Below are 17,438 nucleotides of genomic sequence, written 5' to 3'. Positions count from 1 at the left end.
TGTACAAGTTGTGTGAAGTGCTTGGATTATGTAGAAGCGCTATCTAAGAACCAGTCCTTTTAAACTTTGGAGTTCAACTTGGGCTTAGTATCTTGGCCAAGGATACTTTGGCAAGCAGATTGGAAAAGCCAAACCCACTTTTTAAAAACAAACAAACAAACAAACAAACAAACAACCTTTTTCTGTTTAACCAGGCCTTCTGATGACAGAAGAAAATTCACGTGGAAGATTTAGTTATAGTTATATACAGTGCTGTGAAAAAGTGTTTTTCCCCTCATTAATTATTTATTTATTTAGAATATTGGCCATACTTACATGTTTCAGATGAAACACATTTTAATTTTTGACAAAAATAATAAGATTAAATACAAAATCCAGTTTTAATAATGGATTCTTTAACCAAGGGAAAGCCATCTAAACTCACCTGGCCCTTTATGGAAAACACAACCTAACAACTAGTTGTGCCGTCTTTGGCAGAAATAACATATGATATATATAATATACAAACCAGATAACTGGCAATGGATCTTTCATATTGCTGTGAAGGAATTTTGGCCCACTGTTATTTGCAAAAACTTTTTTTAATTCAGGCACTCATAGGTGTTTTACTTTATACTGTGTAAAAATATCAGCTTTCTTCACAACAGAAAAATTAGACAGAAAAAGAGATACAGAACAGAGAAATATTTATTGCCAGATGCAAACATAATTAAACCAATAAATAGTATTTATTGATTTAATCCAGTAACAGCCCTGTTTTATAGGCTAGGTATTTTAATATTCCATGGAAATGCCAATTCATTTGGGTTTTTTCTTAATGACAGAGAGCCACCTCTTCACTTGATCACCTAATTACGCCGAGGAGCTGCTCTGAGTATTCATTAAATGAGAAGGAGATGGAGAATATCCACTGCTTCTTTCATTTCAGCTGTGTTCACCTGTGTGAAAGCAAAGCACCAGACAGCCTGACTATGTTGTTGAAGTCAGGAGCACGTTGGACCTGACTGGATGCTGATTTTAAAGACCAAAGACTACAAACCAGAGAAAGGCTGAACCTGGTTCCTAGAGTGAATCTTAAAAATTTTAGAAACATTTTCCTGTAGTATTAGTTGAAGATGAATGAAGCCAGATAACAAACACCAATTAGTTAAACTGCAGGAATGTCTTAAAGACATCAAGACCTGGATGGCCACCAACTTTCTCCTTCTTAATTCAGATCAAACTGAGGTTATTGTACTTGGCCCTGAAAATCTTAGAAATATGGGATCTAACCAGATTCTTACTCTGGATGGCATTACCTTGGCCTCCAGTAATGCTGTGAGGAATCTCTTGACCACAATTTGTCCTTCAATGTGCTTTTTAAACAAATATGCAGGAGTGTTTTTTCTGTACTTGCACAATATCTCTATCTCAGAGAGTGCTGAAAAATAATTCATGCATCTAGGCTGGACTACTGTAATTTAGTATATCTGGATGTCCTAAAAACTCCCTGGAAAGTCTTCAGTTGACTCAAAATGCTTTTCAAGACATCAAGACAGAGCATATTTCTGATATACAGACTTCTCTTCATTGGCCCCCTGTTAACTGTAGAATCAAATTTAAAATCATGTCTGTGAAGGTTCTCAGTCATCCTAGAGCTGCCTACCAATGGGTTGAGGATCAAAGCCAGAAACTTAGAGATGTTATAGATGACTGAGTTGATCATACAGACAATCGGTCTTAACGGTGCATCGTGTTTATGTATCTTTGGTAAACCATACAGACTTGAAGTAGATTCCCCTGGGTATAGCCTGTGGTATGAGGTATGAGGTCCGATCAACCGGACCTCATACCTTGTTCTAACTGCTTCAGACAGTCTATCACCCTCTTCCTGTAGCCACATCCCGGGTCTCGTTTCAGGGGCTCATAAGTATTTTCATCACTGAGCAGTGACAAAATTTTCTTATGATAGTCTTTCTGGTTTAGCAATACTGTGAACCTACCCTTGTCTACTGGAAGGATGATAATGTTGTTGTCATTACTAAGTGATGTGAGTGAAATGTTGGATGCTGGGGGCTTCGCACTGAGACAGGCTGAAACTTTTGTCTGTAGTTGCTCTGCTTCCACATCTACAATGTTGTTGTTCCGAATTGCTGTTTCTGTGGCTGTGATCAGTTCCACTAGCGGGATTTATCTCAGTGTCACAGCAAAGTTCAACCCTTTTGCAAGGTTGCTTTTCTCTGCTTGGGTTGTCTGTCAGAGAAATTCTTCACCAACTTGTCCACATCCTCTGTGTGGCATCCTTCTCTCTTCTGGCTGCTGAGGACACTCTCTGTATTTTGCTGTGGTTTCTGACAAACAACAAATAAGTCAAACTTTCTTTGTTGCCTGGTCTTAGACTTTTTATGCTAGGCCAGATGAGCCCTGTCAGTGAATTCAAACATCTTTTGATGAGTATTCTCATCTAGCATTGTAAACCTGTGTCAGATCTGCTCCTCTTTGGATTTTAGCATGCCAATGGTAAAATTTGTTTGTCTCAGCTGTTCATTGAGCAACTGCTTCTGTGCGTTCTATATTGTCACTTCAACCATATACAGTTAAAACGAAACATATACAGTTAAAACGAAACAACGTTCCTCCAGAACCAAGGTGCTACATGCAACATAAATTTACAACATAAATTAACAGAAAATACTAAACTAGCTAACTAAGAGGCCTAGTTAGCTGGCTAGCAGAGACAAGACAGACTGACCTAACATAAATTACAACATAAATTAACAAAAACTAACTATCTAACTATCTAAGGAAACACTTGGTAGGTAGTAGCTAGGTAGTGGAGGAACAGTAAACATTCCTTAGTGTAGCAGCAAAAATTAGGAAGTAAAGAAGTTAGTGCAAAAAATCCAGTAATAATATTGTGCAAAAGAGCATTTACAGGTTGGTGTGTACGATAGTTTGGTGGTGTAGGTCAGTGTGTTTGCACTTGTGTTGATTAGTCAGTCCAGTCTCAATGCTTTGAGGTAGTTGAGTTAAGCTGAGTGATAGCGTGTGTGTGTGTGTGTGTGTGTGTGTGTGTGCGCGCGTGTGTGTGTGTGTGTTTATCAGTCCAATCCCTTTTTGTTGAGGAGACGGATGGCTTGTGGAAAAAAGCTGTTGCACAGTCTGGATGTGTGTGCCCGAATGCTTCGGTACCTTTTTCCAGATGGCAGGAGTGTGAAGAGTGTGTAAGAGGGGTGTGTCCGATCAGCCACAGCTGGACTTTTGTCAGAGCTGAGAAGGCACCTAAAGAAAGCTCCAGCTGATCCAGGAGAGAAGGACAACCGCTACCTAAGAGAAAACCCATAGTGATCCTGTATGTGTCAGGAGTCTATTTACACCTACAGGCCAGTGGACACTCTTTCAATGATGAGGATGTACACATCCTGGACAGGGAGGAGCACTGGTTTGAGGGCGGAGTCAAGGAGGCCATTTACATGAAAAGGGAAAGACCATCTCTGAATCGAAGAGGGGGCCTAAGGGTACATCTGTCACCATCTTACAATGCTGTGATTGCAGCCATTCCCCAACTCTCTGTGAATGGTACTCATGGCCATTGATCAGTGGTTGTTGATCAATGGTCTACGTCCAGATGAACAAAATCAACTTTGTGGGACTCCCTGAACAAGGTCCAGTAAGAATCACAGTAGCAGACATCCACGAACACGTCTCCAGTATGAAGAGCAGCAGGCCTCGACATGATTCAGGCCTACTGGCTGAAAAAGCTGACTGCACTCCTCGAGTGTCTGGCAGCACAAATGATCCAGCAGCTAATGGATGAGAAACACCCAGAATGGCTGACAGAAGGCCAGTGAGATTATGAAGAAGACTGGCTGTGGATACCGACTACAGAATGGAACAATCATCAGCCACCTCCTGTACATGGATGACATCAAGCTGTATGCCAAGAGTGAATGAGACATTGATTCACTGGTCCACACCACCAGCATATACAGCAATGACCTTGGAATGTTATTTGGACTGCAGAAGAGTAGTCTGATGGTACCAAAGAGAGGGAAGGTAGTCAGAACTGAGAGGATCGTTCTACCAGAAGGCAAGTACCTGGGAATTCCACAGGCAAATGGAAACCATGAAGAGGTCGCTAGGAAAGCGGCAACCACCAAATACCTGCAAAGAGGCTTGTTCATGGCAGCACAGGAACTAGCTCAAAGTAGAAGATCCATAGAGGGCAGGGTCTACCACATGAGGCAAGACCCCAGGTGCAGGCTGCCACTGAGACGATCCAGCACATAACAGCAGGGTGCAAGATGCCAGCAAGCAGGGCATACATGGAACGCCATTACCAAGTGGACAGCATAGTATACAGAAACATCTGTGCCAAGTATGGACTGGAAGTCTCGAGGTCAAAACAAACGTTTGGCTTCACTGCTTTTTTGAGTTTATGGTTTTTGCCTCAGAACTCTCCCACTGATGTCATTAAGAAACCATTGTCCTAGGTTTCTTAATCCATAACTCAATTTGTGATGTCCTGTTTAAAAAAATAAACCAATAATGCCTTGAGGGTCTGAATGCCAAACCAATGACTAATATTATGGAAGTTATGAAATATGTGGTCCAATCATGAAAATTATGCATACATTTCATACATTTCTTACAACTGTCTGGTAACTATCATCTGACTGCTTCTGTAAGCATACTAAAATCTGGATATTTAATAAAATTCAACTGCGGTCAATTCAATTCATTTCAAGGCACTTTTTGTATTATTTTGTTAGAATATTGTACATATTGTAAGAATAAAAGTACATGCATGGTTCTCATGTGTTTCTCAACTCTCTACTCAAAGTCTCAGGAATTTTCCCAAGATCTCTGCAAACTACAGGAGATTAGAGGGTTACCAGGCCCTAAATATAGGCTGATAACCTGCAAATTTTCCACAGACAGGAAGCTGTAGATTGTTCATCTGGCTTCACACATGCTCCAAACTCTGCAAAGCTGCAAACTGCTGGAGCAATTAACAGAAATTCAGATGATGCAGTGTCTTTGTTTCCGCCTGGATGATTAATGCTGAAATTCAGACAGCCGGCCCAAGATGGCTGCCCTCCTCAGGGGTGTAGGCATGTACAGACGCTAGGAAAAATTATTTCCATATAAATAAATACACGGATAAATAATTTCTATTTATTCATATTCCCTTTCTTCTTGACTGCCTAAGCCTTATTTACATGCTGTTTCTGTCAGCTTTCCTGAGAGTGTGTGTTTTCTGTGCGAAGGTGTTGTGTATATTAAGGAGGAAGACAGAATGGAGAGCAGGTAGACAAGCATCTACCTCTTTGATGAGGGCCATGAAGCGGTTTCCAAAACGCCATGGCTTGTGTCGGTTGCACTGTAATGAGCTGACAGTGATCTGCTGAGACTGCTGCACAGCAACGGCCACCACGTGCACAGCATCATACATCAGTGCAGCATCCGTCTGCAAACCAAGACAAAGAGGGAGAAACGATCATTAACTGGGAATACAGCACATGACACATTAGCTCGTACCACCAGCAAAGATTTGTTCAAAGTAAGGGAAATATCAATATCGTGAAGCTCAAATCAACGCCTCACATCAAAGCTCACATATAGATTTGCATATTTCATGCCATAGGCATGCCCTGAATATTTTACTGCCAGTGTCTTATGAACTGATAAGAGACTTCTGAAAACGGCTTGCCATAAGCAATATATTCTGACAGGGGAAACAAAATAGTAATATAGAAATAAATCTGACATAAAAGAAGAATATTAAAACAAACTCGAGGATTTCCAGGTTCATGTGAACGTACACTGTGTATCTCTCAATTTCATCGAAAAAAAGCTTATTAAATGAAATTTATTAAATGCAACTCTAAATCTTGCTAGTCAGCAGAACCTAAAAAAAAAGCCACAACAAGGAGACAATTCGAGATACACAAACCCAGTGAGGTTTCCAGTAATAAATGAGCAATGAATAAGTATTTGTTTACATCCAACTAAGCTGTTCTTTTAAAGAGGTGAGACATTTGCCAAAATAAAAATGATGGGGAAAATTAAAAAAAAGTTTGAATAATATACAAAATAAATAAGGTATGTAAAGAAGTGGAAAAACGAAAAGTCCTACACATATCTAAGCTCTGAGAGGACCTGACTCCAGCAGTGGGGAACATGATGGTTGAAAGTAATGGTAATGGACTGATTCTTATATAGTGCTTTTCTACTCTCCCGGAGTACTCAAAGCGCTCTATACAACATGCCACATTGACCCAATCACACCCATTCTCACTAGCACTGACTCTAAACCGAGTGCTTTTTTCTAACAACATTCATACACATTCACACTCCGATGGATGCATCGGAGAGGAACTTTGGGTTAGTATCTTGCCCAAGGATACTTGGCATGCAGACTGGAGGAGCCAGGGATCGAACCACCAACCTTCCAATCAGTAGGTGACCTCCTCTACTTCCTTAACTACAGCCACCCCTGCCAATAATTACATAACCCTAACCCTAACCCTATAATTACATATACCTAACTAATAGGATTGCCAACTCCCAGCAAAAAACAGAAAAGGAAAAACAATAGGGAACCACTCCCCCACCCTCTGCCTCAAGATGCTTAACTGACAAAACCGATTTTAATTTAATGCACGTATAAAATAAATGCACAGAAATCTATTATTTTTCTCCAGTAATTAAATAGGTTCAACATCTTTCTTCAACATCATTGCAGACTGCACAGATGGTACCTTCCCAAAGGAAAGAATACTATAACTTACTAGGGTATATTAGACTTAATATTTACTGAATACAATAATGGATTTCTATAAATTTTACATCAGATTAAAACTTTGGTTGTAAGATTCAGATAATTATTTATTAAAAGCGAGACATTTTAAATGAGAATAAGAAAGAAAAGTATGTCTTTGTGCCCCCCTCTCCCTGTTAATGCCCTACCTGGCCCCCTGGCATGACTTTGCTAGACCCGCCCCTGCACAGTTACCAGCTGTCAGCTACTTAGAAAAGGATCCTGGTGTTATTTGTCTCTCAGAAACAGTTCATAACTTCCCTTCAACTCATTCATATCACCTAAAAGGTAAACCTGTTTCTCCATCACCTGTTCAGCTCTGATGATTCAGTAAGGACATCTCCTGGTTTCATCTTCATGTTTCCCCCTCACCACATATCCAAACCGATATCATGACCAGCAGCTTTTACAGCTGTGGCTCCAGCAAACATCAGCTGATACTAGAAATTAATATTAAATAAATTCTAACAACAGCTGATCAAGCTTAAACGTGCTGCTGTTGTTTAGCGCGACATCCGCTGGTTTCCTCTTTCTGGCCCAGAGAGAAAAGCCGATCAGCTGATCATTGATCAGTTTCATGATTGAATTAGCAACTTTCTAGCTTAAGTATTATGGGACAAATAGCGTTCCTTTTCACCTCAACTTAAAAGTTCGACCTCCTCGGCTGTAATTGGTCCAGCCCAGAGTCGATCATGACCAACTGGCCAATCCACCACCATTCATTTATACCGTTAAAAAAAAGAAAGGAAATAAAACCCCATCGGCCCATAAAAACGAAAAATCACGAGCGGCCCACCGGGCAAATGCCCGGTATGCCCGATGGCCAGTCCAGCCCTGTACAGATACAACAAACCATTGAAACAATAAACAATAAACAATAACAAAGCTTGATATTTGCTGACAAAAGGTTCACAGACTGTGTGTGGAAGACGTCACCGCCTCTATTTCTGTCTGTATATTTCTACATTAAATTCTTGACAGTAAACAGTCGGTCCAAATAGGAGACCTCTGCTGCTGCTAACAGAAAGTGCCAGTCATCCACACTTCACAAATGAAGCCTATAATTCAGCAGTTCCTTGCAAAAAAAAGGGTTAAATTAGCGTTTCTCTCGCTTGATTGAAAAGCAATCACAACAGCTCTCCACAGTTGTTGCACAGAAATCGTACCCTAGGGTGCTTGGGCTTTGTCCTACTGGAAAAAAACCACAACAACAAACCTACCAAACCCATCATTTTCCCCCATTTGTGCCCTGATTGAGCATCACAGTGTTGCAGCTTAAGAATACATGTGTGTTTTTGTTTGTTCATGTGTGGCTGTGTGCAGCTATATTCATATCCATAGGAACAGTCCAGGGATGCACTTAAATCCATGATAGTCAATGAGCTTTTCAAAATGCAAACTGGCTTGAGCGTGTGCCTGAGGGAGTGTGAGGTACTAATAATCTGTGTTAGAAGAAGGTGTTGAGGCAAATGGGAGTGTGAATTTATTTTAGTGTAGGTGTCAAATGGAGGCTGTTGATCTTGTGTGCTGGGGGTTAGCATACTCTAACACACTATTCTTCTGAAGCGATAGGATGATTATGATCCACTCTGATTACAGAACTGCTATCAGTGCAATCTAACAGCAAATGGGAGATAGCAACATATTTGTGGGGTTTTTCTCGTTTTTTGAGAACATAAAGTTTTTAAAAATGCATTCCATTAAGGAATATATTTTATGCATGCAGTACACAGGTTGTCAAAGCAGTGATGTGTCACTATGGCAACCAAGAAAGAGTTATAAAAGAACCAGCAATCATTGTAACATAAACTGTCATTTATTCTAACCCAAACCAAGTCCTTTTAAAGTTGAAACCATTTCTAGTCTTGTCCATCCTGTGGGGGGATCAGCCCACTCTCTACCACTTCATCCAACTTGCTCCAGAATTTCTCTTTTGCCATCCAACCTGAAGGACTGAGAACATTCAACACCAACCCTCTGATTTTAAGCTCAACTCCTGAAAAACAATCCCACATCAGCATCTGCACAAAACTGTACCGTTGCAATGCAGTCAGACCAGTACCGCGTTCCTGGCAACCACCAAACCATCGGATTGTCAGACTTGTAACACCAGAGGACGTGTCCTCTCTGCACTACAGTCCAGTGCTGGCGTGCTTTACATCACTGCACTGTAAGCCTTGATCCATGGAAACCCATTCAATGAAGCTCTCTAAACGCTGTTCTTGAGCTAATCTGGTGGCCACATGAAGTTTGGAGGTCTGTAGTGATTGGCTCTGGAGAAAATTATGAGAAAGATATGTGATTGCCTGATTAGATATTTGGATTACGAGCAGTTGAACAGGCCTACGCAGTAAAGTGGCTGCTGAATGTATGTATCATAAATTTACTAGAGAGACTTTATATCATTTCTTTGTTTTCTGATGCATATAGTTTGATGAGTATCATTTTGTGTTTCTCAGTTTCAACACTTTTGTAACATTTACCCTGTTTGTAGAAGCAGTCCTTGGTTTTTCACACCTGTTGCCATGGAAATGATTGGAATCCTGATATCCAATGATTTGTGTATATTGTGTATATTGTGCATCAGAATACAATCTAAAATGGTGGCTTATTGTTTGCAGGTCATATCCTAAACGTCAAGTTTCAGTGACTCACATATGTTATTTTGTAAAACTATACTATAATATTCTGTGTGTAACTGCAGGCTTCCTGCAATATATTCTAGATGTACTTGATATTTTGTGTACCTTGAACACAGTATTGCTAATGTAACACCCGGACAATCACAGGGAGAACTCCACACATACACAGATATGCAGAAGGCGTGCTATCATTCGGTCCTAATACTGAAAAAAGGAAGACAATTCAGATTATGTATTTAAATAATCTGTGGTGGAGTCGTCACTCTGCTACCTAAAAAACACATTTGTTTTTATCCCAAAACAACAAAGCCTGGCAGTGGGTGGAGAAGTGATACTGTTCGTGCATATGAAATCGTAATGACCGTTCAGCGGGCTGTACCTTTGTAAATGGGCGCTTTAGTCAACACTACTTTGTGCTTTTGAATGGAAAGAATCAGCTCGACTGCCATTTTCATTGCAGGCAGTGTTTAGTGTTGAGGGCAGGAGCTGCAACTCTGCGATGATGCCATGTATTCTCTCTGTCATAAAGCACACAGGCCCAGAGGGAACTCATAATAGCAATGTGACACCCTGTCAGTCAGTTACACCATGTATGCTATGTACAGAAGTCAGCAGGACAAAAGCCTAATCAAAGTCATAAAAAAGTATTTAATTTAAATATGCTCTTAATTAAAATAAGAAGAAGCCAAATGTATTAAGTGGTGTGCAGGAAAGAGTAAAGATGAGCTGAGAATTGCTGGAGGAGTTCTGGCAGGAGAGGTTTGTGTGCCTCTCTGCTTCTCCCTGGTGCGAGCCTCACAAGTACCCGTCAGGCAGACTTGCAAATGATTTAGCAACACCGGCACTTCACTCTATAAACATCTCATTAAAATCAATTATGTCACTCCTGAATGAAATTACAGCTAAATGCTTTAAAAGCTGCTTTTCCCTTGTGTCAGCCAATATGAGCGTTAAACCTTACACTGTCTATTTTTCCACCTGTCTCTCCCTCTCTCATTCCATCTCTTCCCCTCTCTTTCTTTCACTCTGAGAGTTAGGAAGATTAATTAAATCTCCTAAGCTCAGATTGATTTCAGCACTTTTATGAATTGTTAAAATACCCAGGTTGACTTGGAAGCTGCAAAGGTTCCCTGCACCCCAAGCCACCAACCCACATCCCTACTAAACAACCAGCTCATCAACATTGCCATGGAAACAAAATGGCAAGAAACAGCTTTCCCCACACTGGGGATGGGCTGATAATTTCCTGAAGCTTTTTTGCAGCCTGCTTTCAGTAAATGCATGCTCCCTTGCAGGGAGGAAGAGAAGCTAACTTGAGAATAAAGGTTCATAACAGGGTTAGGAAAACTGGCATAACAAAGGATAAACGCACTGGCTCACTGACCAGACTCAAGTGATGATTAGAATTACACACATGCATTTCTCATATAACCCCACAGTGTTTGAAAAAAAAAGCCTGCTGACCTGATAATTGCCACTAAAAGTTTTAGTAGAGATTCACATTCAGAGAAACAAACATATATATGAATAAATTTAGACTTTAGACTCTGTTTATTTCCACAGACTCTCTGAAATAACACTGGAACACAGCCATGAGATGTATTGTTGCAAAATGTTCTATCACAACTGTACAAGCCATATTGCATGTGACAGATGTTCAAACAATAGGAAAAAACAGGCAGAGGTCGATTCTATCCCTTCTTAACATTTCTCCACGGGGGACAGTGATGGATTTATTTTGAAGTTCCTCACAGAAAGTGGGACACAAAGCCAATAGCAAATTTCCAGAGTCGAGACTTGTTATACCACAAAAAACAGAGGGTGGGGGGTAATGGCTGATTCCTGAAGCAGTGAGGGACGGCTGTTGGAGCTGCAGCTTTGCTAGTCATGCAGAACGCTGTGGTCACACTGCTGTGGCTCTTTTGATTGAAACATAAACACCTTGAGATATAAGGGTGCACTTGGGAGCAGCACAGAGAACTTGGGTATAGGGGGTTTGTGTTTGTGTGTGTGTAGGAGGAAAGTTTAGCCCTCAACTAATGATCCAAGGCAGCTTAGTAGCCTCCCTCCCTCATTGCACTGTGACTCTTCAGCCCCGGCTTCCAGCTACTTAAAGGGATTAAAAATTGAGCATGTTTTGTACTCTTTTGGAATCTCTCAGAGGCCTTAGTCATGACTAGGTCACTCACAGCCATCAGCTATTTTTGCTTTTCTCAGCATTGTACACACAAGCTGTACTGATATGTCATGAATATTTGTATGCAGGGCATGAAGGAATATTGTGATGGAAAGAAAAATCAGGCCGTCACCTGTTCATATCTCTGCTTGAGTCCTGATTCAACAAACACATTTGGTCATTTCCATGAAAAAAACAAAACAAATAAATACATTGTAACACGTCACAGGCTTATTACTCCTTAAGCAAAAGACTGTTAACCCCTGGAGTTTAATTACATTTATATGACCCTTCTGAGTTTAATAATCTTTGTCTCTTTAATCAAAACATCATCAACAGCATCTATAGTCAAAACAGATGTGACAAAAATGGCTTTTTTAACATAAACTGTTTAATTACAAGTAAGTAACATACTTGGGATGGCAGATACGCACAAGCTAAGCATGTTTTTCTGTTCTTTTAAACAATTTAATGAATATAAAAAATACAGAAAACCATTTCCCAGGAAAGCCACACACATACTGTTGGACAAGTTCCACCACTGAAGTGATGACACCTATGTTATCTTTGAATACCATTGGTGTCATCTGGACAATCAACTGGACAATCTCAACATAAAAATTAGGACCGGGCAAATGTAAAGAGCCTTCCCAGTTCTGGAAATAAATACTTTGAACAGATGAAACCAAGTCTAAGTTTTACTAACATAATGGGGAGTACAAAGCATGGAGAAGGAACTGAACAGCTCATGATCCAGAGCATATCGTATCATATCTCAGTCAATTCAGTTCAATTTGCCTCAAGGCGCTTTATATTGCAAGTTAAACCCTACAATGATAGAACAGAAAAAAACTCCCTTTTTAACAGGAAGAAACCTCCGGCAGAACCAGGCTCAGGGAGGGGCGGGGCCATCTGCTGCGACCAGTTGGTGTGGGGGTAGGAAGACAGGATAAAGACATGCTGTGGAAGAGAGCCTCCCATTCTACTTTTAAATACTCTAGGAACAACAAGTAAGCCTGCAGTGTGAGAGCGAAGTGCTCTAATAATGTGATATGGTACTACAAGGATTGTCAAGGACCTGGATCTGTGGACCCAGGGTTAATGAGTAGTTATGGACTTGTTTATATTTGCTGGTTTATCTTGGGTTGGCGGTCCTTGCAGCGTGACCTGCCATGCGTATGTATTGTGCTGTTGTCCCTTGTTTCCCTTTTTACGTGTATGTTGGTGTCCTGGTTTCTGTGTGATTCCGGAGCTGTCGAGTGTGTTCCCGCCGTGGAACCTGCAGCTAATCAGCCTCATCTCAGTAGCTTCTTAACAGAGTGGCTGAGCTCCCATCAACGCTGGATCGCTGAGTGAGAAACCGACAGTTTACCCAGTGAACATAGATGTTTGGAAGTGTGTTGTTTGCCGTTAGAGAGTAGTTTCTTACGGCTGCTTTTGTGGTTTCCTGCAGGATCGCAGAAACGGGAAGACAGAGCAAGCACACAGGATTTAGAAACGGAGAGAGTGGAAACATGGACCATAGTCACTGGGAGGAGATACTGCATGGGAGTCAGGGACACACATTCACCGGAAGCACACACAGAATTCAGTCTGCATCTTGTTGTGATTTCACTGTAAGTAAGTAAATAATGTGAGTGAGTAAATAATGCACTGCATTCCTCACAGGGAGTCCTGCATTTGGGTCCTACTTTCCTCGCATTCCCTGAGAGAATGATCCAGCCACAGTGGACCCAGCAGACTCAGGTTTCACTACGGAGGAGGAAATGCTCGCGCAGCTGTGCGATTATTGATGGAGTGTAAGTACAAAAGACACTTACAGGTAGTCTTTTTTAATTATTCCTATCATCCCCAGAGTTTCCCGGAAATGATTTCGCTCTGAGAGCAAGTCACAGATTCAAACTGTTTGGCATGGGCAGTCCAGGCAGGGAGAGTCCACCTGCCCTCCTAGAAGCCCTTGCAACCTGGTATTCACAGCACCAGCGGATGGTTTACCGGTCGCCAGCCACTGCTCCACCTTCCGACATCCATTACGGCATCATCATCACACATCTCCTCAACTGTCTCAGCATGATCAGCTGACCATGGACCAGCAACGCTAATCACTGCACTGTTGTTTTGATGAATTCAGTCACAGATGATCAAAAAACAGATGAACAAGAGGTTACCATTTCTATTGACTCGGCCTTGCTGTCAACAAGGAAGCAGTGTCCATGCCGCCAGCGCTCCTCACCATTCACATCCACATCCAGCATGGCTTGCACGTCAACGTCCCAGGTTGCCTTACACGCAACGTCACCGCCGGACCCGTGGCAGGTCACGCGGCCTGCCAGGGTATGTTTCCCAGCCAAAGCTGGACCCGGGGTCTGCCACCAGAGCTGCTATGTCGACGTCACTGGATCTGCGGCCGCCCACCAGAACTGTTTGGCTGCTGCCGGACCCGCGACAGGGCACCAGAAGGATCTCGCCAGCAATGCCGCCTACCGGGCTGACCACCAGAATTGTTTTGCCGCCACCGCTGGAACCGTGGTTGGCTTGTGGGACTCCTATGTGGCCACTGCAGGAGTCGCAGTTGGGCCACTGAACTTTCTGAACTGTTGGACTGAGACTTTTTTCATTGTTTGACGGTTTCGTTCCCTGACAAGGTCATTAAGATAAGACGGGGCCTGATTATTTAAGACCTTGTATGTGAGGAGCAGGATTTTGAATTCAGCTCTGGATTAAACATTGTCATGGTGGAGGAATTTTTTCGGGCATGAGCATGTATATCTGTTCTGTGGTTTACTGAGGATTTAATAGTTGTTAGATGCAGCAGCATGAATCTAGACATATACATGGTTCTTTAGTTACTCAAGACATAGCTGAAGGCAGACAGAACCACAAACAAGCAACAACTGAAGGCAGCTATAATAAAGACCTGACAGAGCATCTCAAGGGAGGAAACACAGCGGTTTGTGATGTCCATGGACTTTAAACTTCAGGCAGCCATCCTTATGTGTAAAATGATCTCCAGTTACTATTAAGTGTTTTAAATGGAAGGCTGTATAAATTGGCAGAAAGTCTACAGTCCCATCTTGATTGATTTAAAATCCATTGTGAGAGTACATATAAAAAAATACAAAAAAAAATCCTCATTGTCCAAATACTGGGAACATTTATTTCCTTCCATTATGACCCTGTGAGCTCCTGTTACTTATGTTAGCAATACATCCGTGAACAGTTTAGTCCAAAATCCTGCTGACAAGCTTCTGACAAAGTTATGGCCTGACAAAGAGGGTTTCATGTTACACCATCCTTGACTTCTTTACAATATAGTCCCATCAAATTCACAATTAGTGCCAGTTATTTTTAGAGCCTTGTAAATGTACTGCAAATGCAGTACTTTTATTAGGATATCTTGGTTTTTCCTCACTAAAGGAACAAAGCTCAAGACAAAGCAGACTGTGAAACTATACGGGAATAGGGAGAGTTCAAATGTTTCAGTTTTTAATTTAAAGTTTATTTTACATTTTGCTTTTGTTTCCCCACATATATCATCTAGCTTTCTGACTGTAATGTCCATCCCCCAGAAGGGAGGGAGTATGTAACTGTCTGTTTGTCTGTTTGCTAGCACTCTAGCATCAACAGTTTTGAGGATATTATTTAAAACTAGATACCAATAACTGCTCAAGACACTTTCACTGTGGTGAAAATCAGGTGAAGGTCACATTAAATCAAATGATTGAAACTCATTACAAACTTTATATTACAAACACGATTTTAACGGATTATCTTTAAACGTCACAACAAGAGTTGACCTTGAAAAGAAAATTCAAGAAACCATATACTGTATATCATGAATATATCATATTACAGGGCATGGAGAGAGTTTCCATGTGAAACCCTACTATGACACAATAACACTGCTGATAGGCGTGGTTAGTTTTCTGGGTGATTTACAAAAAGTTGCAGTACTTTCTAAACACATACGCAGACAGACACAGTTTGTTAATTACAATCAGAAAAGCATAGAAATATATGTCACACATGTGTATGTTACATGTAGGCCTATGGTGACAGTCTTGCAGACAGAGTGACCTTCAGTGACAGGCTCATATATCGAACTATAAACTGTCCCATGGTTAATTTAGTTAATTTAGCAAATTTATGGATTGTTGATTGATACATTTTTATCAAATCTGTGTCAGGCATTCCAATTTGTTTGGAATACCTGATCATGTAAGAGTTACACATGATATATTTATTGGTGCTGCTTAAGGATCTGCTTCTGCAAGTTGCCATGCCATGCTAGCCGCCCATTAATCATAGCAACTGATTTGTGTGAGGCAAAGGTTTGTTGATTCAACATAAACATTAACCCAAACTAGCTTTCAGAATCAAGAATGCAAAACCAAATTATATGAAACTATATAATACTAATTATATGGTGGTTTAACAATTTAAGGTCACATCCATTGTAATAAATTTGATGCTAGGTTTCAGAGAAAGAAAGAAAGAAAATACAGTTTTAAAAGGAAAAGGTTTGGGAAAACAATTCTCAAGAACCCAAAATCACATAATCTGATAACACAGGATTAGGGATTATTAGATTATTATTAGGTTGGGATTAGGGTACCTACCACTTTCAGGAATAACCCTTAATACCACTTATTCCAATAGCATATTGAAAAAGTAATGTTTGTGATATCTGTTTGTATACAAGCTACTGTACACATAGCAAAATCAACACTACATTAGGAACTTGCTGGCATGCAATAAAATCATTTGGCACAAAAGCAATTTTCCTTATTTCAACTGCAGCAATAAACACAAGGCTGCCTAAGAGCATAACAACGCAATATCAAAACAATCAAAGTTGCATATGAACAGCTTAGATTAACGGACTCAAACACAATAAACAGAAGCATGCACGACGTAGGAACACCCTTTAGCAGTGTTCACATAATCACAGGATGTATGTGAAGTACTGACGTCTCTGGCTCCACATTAGCTGTAATTTCTATCATGAGCAAAGACAGGTTTGATACTTTTGAAGCTCATTAACTATGGCTAGAGTAAATGACCTATAGGTGTGAATATGCTCAAAGACATGCATTAAATAATACATTAGACTGAGTCATTAATACAAAAGTGTAATTTAAACATTTCAAAGACTATACCTCTCTCATCTCTGTCACAGCCTCATACAGCTACAGAGCATTACAATTTGGATATTTGTTTGTTTCTACTTTTTCAAGTTTGTAGCCTAAAAGAAATGCAAGCAAAAAAAACCCAAAACAAAACAAAAAACCATTTCAGATCTTCTCTCCAACACGAGCAGCAATGCCATTAATGAGATGATATTGACTGGGAAAGGGAGAGAGAAGAAAGAGCATGTCGCTTATTCCCTCCATTAGCTTCATTAGTGCAGGAGGATGAGGCAGATTAAGACCACAGCGGGTTGGATGATGATGTGATTTGGCAGGGTTATCTGTTATTTCAGGCCTGGCCATTTTGGCGCCTCTGTTTGGGCTGGGTTATAATGTGATGTGATGCCTGGGCCCTTGGGGCCTTGCTGCTGTTGCTACCAGCCTGCCTGATTAAAATCTGCTCTCACCAGCCAGCCTCAGTCTGAATGCCCTCACACTCCTGTTTTATTTCCATCCACCTTTCACTTCCTATCCCACATGATGAGTCAGTATGGTGCTATGGACTTAAAAAGACAAATTCAGGCCAGACAGTTTATATACATAAACCTGCGCATTATTCACTGTAAAAACAGAAAAGAAGAAAGAAAGAAAAACATGAGATCTGTAAGAATTCAAATGATATAAAAGGA

The 17,438-nt window shown here is 40.8% G+C and overlaps 1 protein-coding gene across 1 annotated transcript in view; it reads right to left on the bottom strand.

Annotated features, from left to right (window-relative positions):
- grik2 (glutamate receptor, ionotropic, kainate 2) overlaps nt 1–17,438 on the bottom strand; it is a 288,770-nt gene that overhangs the window by 125,479 nt on the left and 145,853 nt on the right. The window contains 1 exon segment of the mRNA XM_039619454.1: nt 5,306–5,449. Within this exon segment, the coding sequence (XP_039475388.1) occupies nt 5,306–5,449 (144 nt within the window).

The sequence above is a fragment of the Oreochromis aureus genome, linkage group 11, assembly GCF_013358895.1.
Source record: "Oreochromis aureus strain Israel breed Guangdong linkage group 11, ZZ_aureus, whole genome shotgun sequence".
NCBI lineage: Eukaryota > Metazoa > Chordata > Actinopteri > Cichliformes > Cichlidae > Oreochromis > Oreochromis aureus.
This window is presented reverse-complemented; position numbering and strand designations above follow the sequence as displayed.